The 15,245-nt window shown below is 37.9% G+C and overlaps 1 protein-coding gene across 1 annotated transcript; it reads left to right on the top strand.

Annotated features, from left to right (window-relative positions):
* The first annotated feature begins 5,687 nt into the window (after window positions 1-5,687).
* On the top strand, window positions 5,688-13,622 carry plpp6 (phospholipid phosphatase 6). Its single transcript, XM_066677413.1, has 2 exons — window positions 5,688-6,364; window positions 8,722-13,622. The coding sequence occupies exons 1-2, from the start codon at window positions 5,881-5,883 to the stop codon at window positions 9,087-9,089; spliced, it is 852 nt and encodes a 283-aa protein (XP_066533510.1). The 5' UTR covers window positions 5,688-5,880; the 3' UTR covers window positions 9,090-13,622.
* Window positions 13,623-15,245: the final 1,623 nt, after the last annotated feature.

Genomic DNA, 15,245 nt, shown 5'->3' with positions numbered 1-15,245 from the left:
TGGAACAAAAACATGCAGCCACACAGGCCCTTTGTGGATAAGCTTGGTGACCCCAGCTGTAAATGAATGAAAAAACAACTGGCTCCAAATGTGCTAGCCCTGCTCCATATGTGGGTAATATTTACTTATTTTGCTGTTTCTGATTACTTAAGATGGAAAGAAAAAACTGGCATCTATCCTGGACTCAGCTACTGAGCTAACAGACTGCACAGTACAGCGTCAGGACAGAAATAACGCCTCCGGTAAAAGGTGGGGGACTTTAAACGTGGATTTAAAAGCGGTGCTCCCCAAATTCTACTAGCAGAGCTGGAATCACTACCACACCTGGGCCAATGTGACCATTTGTCCTTGCTTTTAATTCCATCTTACATCCATCTCAGGAAAAGTGCTCATATCACAACCAGAACTGTTAAAACCTGGCCTGAGGGAGCCTCTCAGGGGCTGCAGGACTGTTTTAGCACTACATGTTGGGATGTTTTTTAAAATCAGGATCTTATCCTACATAAAGCACTACGCTGACACAGTGGACAAACACATCTGAGTTTATCACAACCAGATGAAAATATTGCACAGTCCCATGTTATATAAAATGAATTTGAAGAGACCTTATATTGAGTTACTGAGTGCCCGTACAGCAGCGGGGTAAAAGCTATTTTTCTTTCTTTCTTATTTTTGGTGCTCACTTCAACCACGTTACTGACAGAAGGTCTGTTTGTGTGTTATTCTGAATATAAATCTATGTGAATTATAGTTTTTTTAAAAATGAATTGGTTTCAACATTGTAAAGTATTGCACCTTAATGTTGTTAAATCTGGTATAATGACAGTAAAGATATTATGATTCTGAAATGGCTAGAAATTCTGGAAACTAAACAGCTCCAGTTACAAATGAGTTCCTGTGGTAATTCAAACAGTGAATAAAAACTTGCCAACAAGTTAAATTTCAGCCATGTACTAACAATCATTATTTTCCCCCAAACATAATGTTCCACCTTAAAAGACACGCTTAGAGCTGCCTTTCCCCACCTATTGTAGACATTCCTTTTACGTTGTACTATTGACTTATTAAGTGGTGCTCTTAACACACTATGTGGTGTTCACAACATACTAAGCGGTGCTCATGGCTTATTAAGTGGTGCTCACAACACAGTAAATGTTTTTTTGCCTACATTTTTGCCTAAAAAATCTCACCATATCCCTTCAGAGGCTCCATACAAATTTCATATTTGATGGCAAAAGTAAAAAATGAATTTAAAGTTTGAGAGAAAGTTAGCGGCTTAGAAAGAGAGAGATGGAGATGTGTAATGTTATAGTATATAAAGTATGCTATTAATAATATAAAACATAACTGTATTCTTTACAAAATGTTACTGGAACTGAATATAATTAATTCTGTATTCTAAATGTATTCCCAATACTTGGATTCTTATATAACGCAGATGTTAGCTCAAGAACATCCCCAAAACTTCCTGAGAATTTACTTTTGTCAAAATATTGTGTTAGAGGAACATTTTATAAAAGCATTCTATAAACATTCTATAAAAGCATTATAAAAGCATCACAGGTTCCAATAATTTCCATGATTTTTTTCCAGAACATTTCGCTGAGAATGTTCTTCTCTTATTAAGTAACATTGTGAGAATGTTATTTATAAAACAACATTCTACATAAGAACATTCTGTAACCACAGCAACATCCCCAGAACATCCTTAGAATGATGAAGGCCAAACCTTCTACCTTTGTTAACATCATGTTACAGGAGCATTTAATAAAACAAAACAAACAAAAAAAAACATTGTAGTCTCAGGTCTTAATAACATCCATATTACATTTTTCAAATGTTGCTATGAGAAAATTCTTCCTTTTCTATCAGGTAACAATCTTTGGCCCTGACATCATCTTTAAAACATTCCCTAAATGTTGCAGTTAAAATGTTATCTTGGGTAACATTCAACATTATAGGAGCATTGTTTGAAATCACAAACATCATTAACCCTATGGACCCTATATATATAGCTATTTTGCTATTCCGTTTATTTGTCAGTGCCTCTTTCAGTTGCATTTAAACAGTAATTATGTGACATATTGAATATGGCTATGTTGTTTTATTTTCTAAAGAACCTTAGCTACTCAAATATGTAATCACTTGAGGTTTTCATGCTGACCGATAAATCAATTTTTCTATAAATTTGTCATGTTTTGACCAAAAATTTTTTTGCGCCTGCTTTTTTTTTCATATTTCTCAATGTACAGCCTTGAAATAATATTCCTACAGTGGATATCTTGACACAGATTGTTAGTGTGAGGTGTATTTTAGTTGAAAACATAAGCATTTTTGATGCTAATTTATTACATGTCATATTACTGTGACAAAATAAATTTTTAGCATCAGACGGACATATTTTTCTTGATATTCTAAGCTCTGGGATGTATGACTGATAAAGTTCTGACAGTCACAGCAGGCCCAGACTTTCAGGAATTTAGTTCAGGGCAAATATGGACAATATCCCAACAAATAAAAAACATTTTGGTACTTTGGCAGTTTTTTCAGATGCTGATAATGTTTACAGTTATTATTATAATTATAATCTTTTTAAAAAATGATAAAATAATATTTGTTTATTTAGAAAACACACAATAAATAATTATTTAAGTTTTTAGTTTATATTTGTTGATCTAATGCAGTGTTATTTGATGTGAAACCTAAAAAAAACTATAAATCAATAATAGGAATATGTTTTTGCTGATGACTCATATTTTTCTGCCCAGAGACAGCGTGGGTTGACGTTATGTGAGTCAAAACGAAACTGAAAGTAAACAGCGTCTTTCTTGTCCCTTTTTCAGCGGTTTTTTTTTATGATTTTAGCGCCTATCATTAGTCTTTCATGACAAGGACATAAGACCAAAATTTTGAAGGAGCGCCTTGATTTTTAGGTGGTTTTTCACACTGGATTACTCCCAGAGGCTTCACAGCACCGCGATGAGAGCGCTATTTTTAGAAACAGTAGGATCTGCGCTTTCTAACGATATACGGAGCTCACAGAAGCATTCAGTCATTCAAGACTTACAAAGCTGATTATATAAGGTGTGTTTCTCTCGGGTTCATTAAAACATTCTGTGATTAGACTTTGCTTTAAAACTTTTTAGAACTTGTAGGTAACATCAGCCAATTTTGAGGGAGTGTTCGCTGCTAGCTGAGGCAGTATTAAAGAACATGTTCTTAGATACACATTATAGTTTGTGTTTTACAGTAATAGTAAATCAAATTTCATGAAAGTGAACATTTCATACACGGTAGAATTTGAAATGCTATTAAACGGTTACATTCATATTTTTTACCAGAAAATTCTAATATAATCTTGAACAACATACACTGGGTATGATTTTCATCTGTTTCTGCTGTAGGACTTGATTGATAGGTATTTACATTTCATGAAAAGTACAATTCATTGGAATGGATGTTGAAATTATTTAACTCCAAATGACTACAGTAAAAACAAACAAACAAACAAAAACCTTAAAAAATGATACCCTTTGTATCTGAGAACATGTTCTCAGTGGTGTGTTCTGGTCACAAATTGATTTAACACTTTACAAAATCTGCCATATATGAAACTGGAACATGATTTTTTTTAAAAAGTATTTATAGGTATTACTCCAAATTTCTACAGAGAAAAACACACAAAAACTTGTACATAAGAACATAAAACATAAGAGCTTTAAATGTTTTCAGAATTCTGTAGTAGGAGATCAGTGTTTCACACAACACCCAGGAACTTTGTCACAGTTAATATGATCATATTTAAAATCAATATAATGTGCTTACAACAGCATACATTTGCAAAAATGCTATGCAGCTCTCAGTATATAGTATACTACATTTCTTATATCACTGAGGGAACATTTCTTACCCAAAGTCAGTCAAATGCTGTGTCGTCTGCCTGAAACGTGTGAAGAGTATTGCACAATCTAAGGAAGACTTTGGCCCTTGTTAGTGTTAAATGGGAGTCCAGGTCAAGATTTAAATGCTGACACAGCTGTATACCTCCGGAAACTGTCCTTGTACATTTTGAGCATTGGATGTTCGCTTGGAAATGGGAAAATGAGGCTGGGTTGTTGTACCGAGGCGAATTAGGCACGATCACTTAGATAACTTTACTGGTAGCAAGTTTAGGACATCTACAGTTAGCATCATAAAACTGACTTTTCCACCAGTCTTGAAGGGTTTGCATTATGTTGCAAATGCCATATGTTTATATAATAATGCACATTTGTACATTACAATGATATTCCTATAACAATATTAATGAATAACCTGCCCTATATATTTAATTTCAGTATTAATTATTTTACTGCTTCTAAAATGTTTGCCATGGTCGGATATCATTCTGGAAGTAAGTCTCCATTCATAAAGAGTCATAAATAATGACAAACAAATATTAAGTACATTTATGGCAATTCTGTTTTTTTTTGTACATATTGACAGCGGAATATTAGAGACATTTGGGATACTACACTTTAATTAGGCATAACTTAGGTATCTATACAGGTGCTGTTCATAAAATCATCAAATTAAAAAAAAATTAACACTTGAAATATGTCGGTCTGTGTGTAATGAATGAGTATAATATACAAGTTTTAATTTTTGAATGAAATTACTGAAATAAATCAACTTTTTCGTGATATTCTAATTTTATGACCAGCACCTGTATATACAGTGTGTATATTAAAGGTTTTGTCTTAATATATTTAATACCATAATTTGGCGGCACCTGGTGTTGTCTTCGGGAACTGTTTTGAGTCGTCTCTCAATTTGTTGTCCCATCAACTGTTACCGTCAGCCTCATCTCTGTAAATATTGTCAAAAGAATTAACTAAAACTATTAACTATACTCAACATTCTGATAAAATCCGATTTTTATCCATTTAGCCCTATATTCATCCTCAATACCATACGCATATATCTGCCACTAATAATATATATCATACGTAGATATAAGCAAAGCAAAAAATAAATAAATAAATAAATAAAAATCACTAATCAGAAGCCTATTTATCGAGCCACACAACTCTAACCCTGTTATATCAGAACAGAAATATCAGTGTGCTGTCTTTTTAACACCTGTAGAATTGGATGCTAAATTTTTAGAAAGACAGGACACATGCTGCTGTTATAACACATTACATTGCAATATGATTGGACTTCACCAACACAGAAACACTGACAATTACAATAGTGTTTGCTCGGGGGTTGGTAAATGACTTAACTATTTAAAAACTATAGATTTATTAGAGTTACATAGAGTCTTCTTTCATTGTGGGAATATACATTAATTTTAAAACTCCTGATGCTGAGACAGACATTAACTGAGACTGAGTCAAATTTTTATTTCTTAAACGATGTGTCTTACCGTGGCCTTTATTTACAAACATAATTTCTCCGTTATTCTTTTCTTAACTTGACACCGTAGATAGAATTTTACAGAAAAATGTCCCTGTATTTTTAGTATTTTTACTATTATTTTTAATAGTTTGGCTGAGAATAATGTTTCAAATAATATTTAATAATAAATTATATTTATTAACCTAATAATAGGTTTTATATATATATATATATGTGTGTGTGTGTGTGTGTGTGTGTGTGTGTGTAATGATTCTCAGAGCGCCGTCCTCGGTCACGTGATTGTCAACCGTCATTATCTTGGACAGTATTTTCCCAGAGTGCACCGGGTGGAGGTAGTGAATGTTGAAGATGGCGGGTTGCTGTTTCTCTGGTGTGTTTGAGCTATAGAGGACTGATCTGGACGCGTTAAACCAGTGCTTTAAATAAATAAATAAATAAAGACTCCCCGAGTCCGTGGCAGTGCTGCAGTGGGGGGAGATGCCTTCTCCTAAATCCCGGAGTGGCGGCCGGTACGAGTTCATGTCTCTGAGTCGCTCCCCCGCTGCTCCCGGTTCCCCGGTGGCAGCGGCGGCGGCTTTGCAGCGGCAGGGCTCAGGCTCGGAGTCCTCTGCGACTGCACGGCTCCGGGCTGCGGACAGTCCGACCCGCCGTCGCGGCTCCGGCTCTTCCAACGCCTCAACGAGCTCCACCGGAGCGTCGCCAATGCCCGAGGAGGACTGCATGCGCCTCAACCCGTCGCTCCTCGGCATCGCGTTCAGCTCGTTGCTCGCCGTGGACCTGTGGCTGTCGAAACGGCTCGGTGTTTGCGCCTGTGAGGACTCCTCGTGGGGCAGCGTGCGCCCCATCATGAAGCTAGTGGAGGTCTCCGGACATGGGATCCCGTGGCTTCTCGGAGCCGCGTACTGTTTATACAAAAGCGACAGCGCTGCGGGCCAGGAGGTCATGCTCAACTTGCTCATGGGTAATGTAGTATTTGTTTTGTCTTTTTTTTCTACCAAAATTTTGAGTATTAATAAGGTTGTTATTAAAATTTATTTAAATAAGAAAAAAACTTCGGGACCAGTCTTATAGCTCATTCAGTCACACACGTTCCGGTTTAAGATGTGCTATGACAATGCTTTTAACCAGTTAGTAGGTCTCATCCAAGACTGGCTTACAGTGGCATCACATTTGAAAAATAAACAACTTGACGTCAGTAACTGTGAGCACCTGAGAGTAGCCCTGGTTTGGTTTTTAAATTGTAACCTGCACCCGCCAAGACACCTGTAACGAAGTCTTTTTCTCACTGCCACAGGTCTCTAAATGCTGGGCAGGAAGGGTTGTTTCCAATGGCAGAAAAAAATGAGTGTAAAACAAGAGCCCACTCTCTTACATCAAAAGGGTGGGGTTTCTACCAGCTGAGTTCCTGTGTCCCACATTTTTTCTTATGGCTTCTGCTGTCCCTCTCAGGAGTCACAATCTGTGTATTCATTACACTGGTTTCTAGCATCATTAAACCAAACTTACTATATTGCAACCTAACCTATACTTTGTATTATCCTGACCTCATTCCCTGTTTGTCCATACTGTCCTGAAGTTTCAGGAATACCACAATCCTCTTGCAGGCCTACCTTCTGATTTTGATGTCATTGTCCTAACAGCACTGCATGTTTAGTTTTATATTATATATTCTTACTTTAGCAGTGTTTTAAACCACCTGGCAATGCCTTTTGGTTAATTGCCAGCAGGTCAGCATAATCAGTTATTGCCAGGTTTTGCGGTAAAATATCATTCACTCTTCTTTTGAATATAATTGCCACCAGTAATGGAGGTAGCCTAAATGAGGATACTGCTCAAGACAATGCAGATTCATCAGGAGAGATTGCCAAAAAAGCAGAAACAAGAACATATATAACTTTATAATAATAACTTTATAGCCATTTGTGTAAGTTATTTCCGTTGCTGCTTTAGGGATCGCATCAGAGATATTTTTAGTGATAATTGTACCTGTTTTGCTCTTCAATAATTTTTTAGTTTTTAATGTTTTTGTCACTCTGCTTTTGACTGACTTTGTAAATAAGAATGTGTCCTTCGTGGCCTGCCTGGAAAATAAACTCTTGGCCAATACTAAATTTATTTCAGTATTGTACTTCTCTTTGTTCTGTGGATGTATATAAAATATAATCTTCCCCCTCCCATATTTGTTCACAAGTAGTTCAGACTGAATGTTTGATGTTTGGGGACATTAACAATATGAGCCTCACAGCAGTTCAGTTCAACATGCAGGCTCTTAACAGAAATGTCCTTGCACAGTGTCAGTGCTTTTCTCTAGATGAGTGTCTGCTTTTAATGTACCAGTGTTGGTTTTATCCTCAAACAGCCCAACAGAGAGACCACAGATAGCTGGTCCATCAGACAAAGCTTTTAATGAGTGCTAGAGGTAGAGCTGTGTATTAAAGACAGATGGAGGATAGCCATAAGGGAAAGAAGAGGCAGGCAAACCACCAAGGTTTTCCCTATGTGACAGTTTGTTTCTGAACAGCTTGTTTATCTGTTCAGAGAAAAAAATGCTCTCTGGGTCTGTCCTGTAGTGTTGCTGCTTCACTCTCATTTTGTTCCGTCTCTGGTCATGGAGTTTTTTAGCATACTTTTTTAAAATCTACCACAAAGTTTGCTCGGTTGGTCACTTCATGGCTGAAGGACGCTATGCCTGTGTAAAATATTATGTGTACTGGTAAAGCGGAGAGTTTGGAGTATAATGTGATTGGATAGAGGATGGAATCTCAGGTGAAACCCCAATAGAGGTATGCTTTGGATTGGGCACGTCTCAGAAAGAATACTGGCTTCAGCACTGCACTCAGGGTTGCCAGTATTTCAACTTAGCCTGTGTCCTTAAACAGTGATCACACACCATGGACGTTTGGCCCTTTAGGTTAAAAAGGTTAAGAAAACCAGCAGTTGCACTTCAAATGTGACTTCAACTTATAACTATACAATGGACCTGGGTGTTCTGTGGATGTATCCATGGACGTTGTTAGTGTTTTATGATTGTCATCAGCCTATGTTTGCTCCTTTCTATATCGATATTTGGCCAGTTTAGTAAGAATGATAATGGTAAGAAGGAATGGTAAGTATGCACTTCCATCAGCTTACCTTTTTAAATGGAACTCAGTAATGCTTCCATTATTATTTTTTATTGTTGATTAAATGTATAGGACAATATAGAATGTTTAATGTCTGATGTGATAGTTCTAAAGGTCATTAAACACTTTTTGCAAAACTGAAACAAAATTCTAATAAATTCTTCAATGCTGATGCCCTCTTTCCTTTCCCTCACAGCTTTGGTGTTGGACCTGGTGTTGGTGGGCATAGTTAAAGCCTTAGTGCGACGCCGACGTCCTGCCCATAACCGCATGGACATGTTTGCCTCATTTTCAGTGGACCGTTATTCCTTCCCATCAGGCCATGCCACTCGTGCTGCTATGTGTGCCCGCTTTCTGCTGGCCCACCTGGTGCTGGCTGCCCCACTGCGTGTGTTGGTCCTGCTCTGGGCAGCCTTCGTGGGTTTCTCCCGGGTACTCCTTGGACGGCACAATGTGACAGACGTAGCGTTTGGTTTCTTCATGGGATACTGTCAGTACAACCTGGTGGAGGCTTTGTGGTTGTCTCCTGTCATGTTGCAAAGCATGATTGGACAACTAGAGTAAAGCTTAGGTGGATTTGAGTAGAAAACTGTAAGGAGAGTCCAGTCAAGTTAACTCCTGACAGCTAGAGGACCCCTCTTGAAAATATGTAAGAACTAGACACTTAGACTAGGCCTTATGGTTGAAGAAATATCATGTCACCAGTTTCATTCTTTGTGAATGTATGTTGTGTATGTATTTAAAATATTTTAATGTAATATTCAATCATTCATTTGCAATACAGGTCTAAGGGAGGTATTTTTAAATCAAGCAATTTAAGAATTTGACAGTGGCTAGGGAAAAAAATGGAAGGTAAAGGGCATTGCTGAGAACAACTGATTAATTAAGTGGACCAGCTAGTAATTCTGCTTGACTGGAATGAAAACCTGCAGCTCCTTGTAGACATCATGGTTAAGACGGTTGAAAGATAGATCCAGAAGAATGACCTCTGATCTCTTCTAACAATAATAAGTATGTGATGACTGTTCACGTTCATTAAAAAAAAAAAAACATAATATTTAGGCTTGCAGAAAAGTGTAATGTCCATTATTCTCTGCTTGTAATACAAGCCATAAATCATTTAACTTGCTCCATTTGCAGCTAACACCTGCCAGACATTTTGCTGCATTTTAGAAAAATGGTGTTGGGAACAAAATATCTGTTGTCTTTTATTTGAATATTAAACATGCTGCAGAACGGGAGCTGTATTTTGGATATTATTATATTGTACTTTTTCCCCCATGCAGGGAGCCTCAATGCAGAGTCCTGTCTCTTTAAGCAGATGAGCCATACTATGCGCATTCAGGACCACTAAATGTTTGTTTTATTGTTTTCATTCTTTATGCAAATGAATATGTTTTTCTTTTCTTGGTGTCTAATTTGAATCTCTAATGCTACAAACATTTATTACAATTATTATTTTTTACCTTTTTACGCTCTCAGCTTCACCGTTTCATACTTTTTATTTTGTTTTAAATAAGATATTTAAATGGGTTATGGCCACAGCTGTGAGAGAATTTTTTCCAGAATAGTTGCTTCTCACTTTGACAGTGTGTGGTTTTTTTTTTGGTTTTTTTTAACAACAGCAAAATACTGTTGCACAGCATTCCATTGATTTTTTGTGCTGCTCAAATGAAGCATCATAAGCTAGTTCATAGCTGATTCTGCCGACTTGTGCAGAGTATTTATTCAGCTAAACCTGGATAGGAGTGTGAGTGGCCTGCCAGTACCATCATGTATGTTCCACAAAAAGTATTTTTTAAGGTAGCACCACATGTTTCAGCAAACCTCACTAAACATGGTGTGTACAATTTGCTAGTAAAATTGAATATTTATATATATCATTTTGCAACTACATTAATGTTATTGTAGATATAATGCCCACTCCCATACCATGTGTTTTGCCTGAAAACGAACTGAATGTGGAGCTGCTGTAGGTCTTTCTGTTGTACTTTTTCTTAATTATTTTCTGTTGCTGTGGAAGAGTACTGTGAGTACCAAATTTGTTTGATGTACTTTCTATCTTATGTTAAGATTTCTGCACTGGAAGAAAAGAAATATTAAACTGACTTGAGCAGGTGTTAAATCTGTGGCTTTATTAACTTGACAGCACTGTGTAAGGCCTTAGCTGCTGTTTGTCATAGCTCTAGAAATATTATGTTAGATGTATATGTGCAATTAAGATAAATTTAGAAACATGCACGTTTCCCCTCAGGCAGGATCCTCCTAAGAACATTCTACATTGATAATTTAGTGGAGTAGCAGTTCAGTAGTGCTCTCTGTTTCTTCCCAAAGCCATAACAATAAAGAGGTTTAATTACAACCTCTTTAAATTTTCCTTCATTGTCGTAGTGCAGATTGCATGTTTCCCTCTTTTCACTTGTCAGTTCCTTGTGTTTTATTCATCTCTGCTTCTGCATTCCTCAGTTTGAGCTGTAGCATGCATTCGTTTATGTAACACTTCAATGCTGCTACTCAAGTTAACTATTTACAGTGTGGTTGTGAGATAGTAAGCGTATATAGCTAAACACTAAAGATCATATGCTATCTAGGTTCTGTGTCTAGCAGAGTTATTACACTTTGCCTATAGTGGTGGTGCATGTCTTCAGAGCAATGAGCATTTTTTTGTTGTCTTTGTGGTGGTTTTTAATTACTTTTTGGCAATAAACGGATAATCTATTTTAGGGGTGCAATATAAAATAAAAGAAAACACAGGCTTATTGCTATCTTTGAATGGCAATACTTTGTGAAGTTTTGTGGTTGTATTTATTGTAGTCGATGGCCTGTATTCCATAAGAGTACTGTTCTACATGAGAGCATAGCAATTGAAATTTAGGGCCTGTTTTAACATACCTCAGAATACTGATTCTGGATTAGAGGTCTGCTTCCCAATCTGAGCCTGATAAGAAATGATAAAGCACTGTGTTTCAGGCTAGGTTTTCTGCCATTATTTTCTGCTCCAAAACTGTCTTGATTTCTTACAACTCTTGTAGTCTCCATCACCACCTTTTCCACTTGGAATAGGGCAGCCAAAAAGGTCCAGATATCTCCCTCCCCTGCAACTTCCACCAGCTCTTTCTGAAGATCCCCAGACATTCCCAGGCCAACCAGGAGATATAATATCTCGAGAGTCTTTGGTCTACTCCAGGGCCTCTTTCGAGTTGACTGTTACTGGCATACTTCTAGTGGGAGAAGTCCAGGAAGTATCCTTATTTGATGCTCAGACCTTAATTAGCCTTATCAAAGAGAGTAGGCCCAACCCTGTCAGAGAAAACTAATTTCAGCCACTTGCATTTGAGATTGATACTTGATACTGATACTTGTTTATGTTTTTACTAAAAGCTCATGACAGTAGGTGAATGTTGGTATACTGCACACTAGTACATTGAATGCATTACTGCAGACGCTATACCTATCCTGTCAAATTTGCAATCCCTCTTCCCATCGCTTTTGAACAAGAACCTGAGATACTTCAGCTTCTTAAGTTAGGGTAGGTTTTTGCTCCCTATCTTGAAAGGGGCATGCCACCTGTTTCCGGGAGATAACAATGGCTTTAGACTTGGAGATGTTGATCCACATATTGACCGCTTCCCACTTGGCTGCAAATCGCTCAGGTGTATGTCAGGGGCCACCTTTCCAGGAAGCCATGTCACGATCCACCCTAACAGAAACCCTCCTGTCGTAGGTTATGCTTTGCCACCCTGGCCATAAATATCAGGAACAGGATTGTAGATGAGGCACAGCCTATACCTATGCCCACACTGAACAAGCTTGACTTACTGCCGAGATTGTGAACACAACTGAAACTGAGAGTACAAGGATGATGCGTCTCATCAGAGGATGAAACTCTGAGCTTGACTAAGCTTATTGTCAGGTGTTGGAAGGAGCACTTTGAGGAACTTCTATACCTGAGACATGCCTCCTGTGCAAGAGGTTGGGCAGGAAGTCTGGGGTGTCTGATTCCATATCCCGGCTGCAGTTGCTAGGGGTGGTTAGAAAGCTCCACAGTGGCAAGTCACCTCCAATGGATGTTTTTGCCCAGAAGCTTGACTGACATGCCTCTGCAATACTGCGTGAACCTTGAGTACAGTGCCTTTGGATTGACAAACTGGGGTGGAGGTTGCCATGTTTAAAACCGGGACCAGAGAATCATACTTCTCAGCCTCCCTTGAAAAGGGTGCTCGAAAGGAGACATAGGTCTCCCTCTTTCTAAAAACCATCTATATTTTTTGTGATAGAGGAACTTTCCCCGTGTTCAGGCTTGTATTGGGTCTGAAGCATTTCTATTACAAGAAAAAAGCAGTAGAGTGCTATAGGACTAACTGTGGATCAGAGGGTTATATGCTGTACACTGTTACATGCAGTCAACCATATCACAAAAATAAACTGCCAGTAAATCTTGTTGGTATATAATAAATTGACAGAATACCAGTATATGTCAGTTTGTGTCTGGTTCAGGTTTCAAATTTAACAGTACCACTCCAACCAGGTTGTCTTGAGTTTCAATTTCATAAACCAGCAGACCTCTATTCTAGATCAGGTTTGCTATAAGACTGCTGAAACTGTGACTGGTTTTCCTCTCCTGTATGCATGGGAGGACATAGAAGGACCTCAAGTTTTGCACTTTTTAAAGTTTTCCTGCTCTGTCCACCCCCAACCCAACTCCACAAGGGCTTATTTATTAGTTCATAAGTTGGAGCAGGGGTGTTGGGACCAGTTAAAATTAAAATGTGCAAGGAAAAGATGAGATTAGTGTAGGAACCAATGGTCTGAAATTCCCATAGGGGACTTTTCACACGTTTTCTTGGTTTATGTTGGTAACATACCAAGAATCCAATAAGTGATTATTAGTTCCAGAAATCTTGTGATACTGGACAAGCTCTTTTTTAGTATGCCATCATATTCAGTGACTTCACCAGCTTTCACAGTAAATACAGTAATTATAATCTAATGTTTGACTGCTGAATAATGTAAAATAACTCATCTACATTAAAAAATGTGTCGTGTTAGTGTAAAATAAATGAATGTTTGAATGTGATGTATATTTCAAATTCTTGAGATTGTACTGAGATGTATTTTCTAAAATAAATTCAGTGTAAATTGTGGCATTGTTTGATGTTTTATTCCCACTGTGATCACCATAAACTTTAGGTTTGAATATTTGTTCAGTTCCTTGACCAGCCTAATCAACTGATGAATGCAGGGTTCAAATTTTGTCTGTGTGAGACATATAACAATTAAAGGACGATAGATGAGAAAAAAAAACATCAAGTTCTATTAACAGAAATAACCTATATAATAAATAACCAAAGTAATTACTGTACCAGCTGTATCAACTACAAAATTAAGAGGGAAATTAGCCTTGACTCATTTCTTATCAAAACAACAGTAAAGTGCAAGTCAGTTTTTTAGGAAGTACGTCTATGGAATCTGTCGCCTAAAGTATTCACTTGCCTGCTTTTGCATGCTTATGAACTTGTGTGACAACACATTCCTAATCTATAATATGATGCCTGCCCACCCTTTGCAGCTATAACAGCTTCAACTCTTCTGGGAAGGCTTTTCACAAGTTTTAGGAGTGTGTTTATGGGAATTTGGGATCATTTTTCCAGAAGCGCATTTGTGAAGTCAGACACTAATGTTGGACAAGAAGGCCTTGCTCAAAGTCTCTGCCCTATATCACCCCAAAGGTATTCCTTTGAGTGGAGGTCAGGGCTCGGCGCAGGGCAGTCAATTTCTTCCACACCAAACTCGCTCATTCATGTCTTTACAGACTGCGCTTTGTGTTTCCCACAAGTGTTCCCCTACCTGTTGTCTTAATACTGGTAGTGGTGCAGAGCAGCAAGAGAGACAAGTCTCAAGTTTAAACGCATATGCTTAACAAAAGTTTGACCATCAGAGGATTACCATAGCTTAAAGCTTGTGAAAAGTGGGAAGTGAATATTAGTGTTGAGCTCTCCAGCTTCTTTATTTTGTAAATAGTGTATGCTGTTTTTTTGTTGATAAAATTAAGGGCCTCCATATTGCCAGCACACAGATCCATTCTACCACACCCAGTCATGGTGTCTGACTTTTGAAGAAGACTGAATTTTGGTGGCATCAATTGCCACTTATGGTTCTGCACTAATAATCAGTTCTCTTGTCATAATGCTCTGGAAAGTTCCACTAACTAGGGAACTATGAACGAAGATGTCAGATTATACATATATTCATTGGGCGCAAGGTGGGAACACACCCTGGATGGGCCGCCATTCCTTCATAGGGCAACACACACACACACTCACACCTAGGGACACTTTTGAGTCGCCAATCCACCTACCAAAGTGTGTTTTTGGACCGTGGGAAGAAACCAGAGCACCCGGAGGAAATCCACGCGGACACGGGGAGAACACACCAAACTCCTCACAGTCACCTGGAGAGCCTCCAGGTCCCTGGAGCTGTGTGACTGCAACACTACCTGCTGCGCCACAGTGCCGCCCAATGTATATATATACAGTAACTTGATGTCAAGGTGAACCAATAGTGAGGGAACACATCTGTAAAAATGAAGAGAATGCACTACATCTTCCTGGCACTTAAGCAATCACCTTTATAAACAGCACTATTAAGTTATTGAAAATCTCAACATTAATATGAATAACAATGATAAGCCTTACATAACATATATTTACCCTAAAATCT

Source organism: Hoplias malabaricus, chromosome 7 (assembly GCF_029633855.1).
Source record: "Hoplias malabaricus isolate fHopMal1 chromosome 7, fHopMal1.hap1, whole genome shotgun sequence".
Taxonomy (NCBI): Eukaryota; Metazoa; Chordata; class Actinopteri; order Characiformes; family Erythrinidae; genus Hoplias; species Hoplias malabaricus.
Note: the sequence above shows the minus strand (reverse complement) of the source record. Positions and strands in the feature narration are given on the sequence as shown.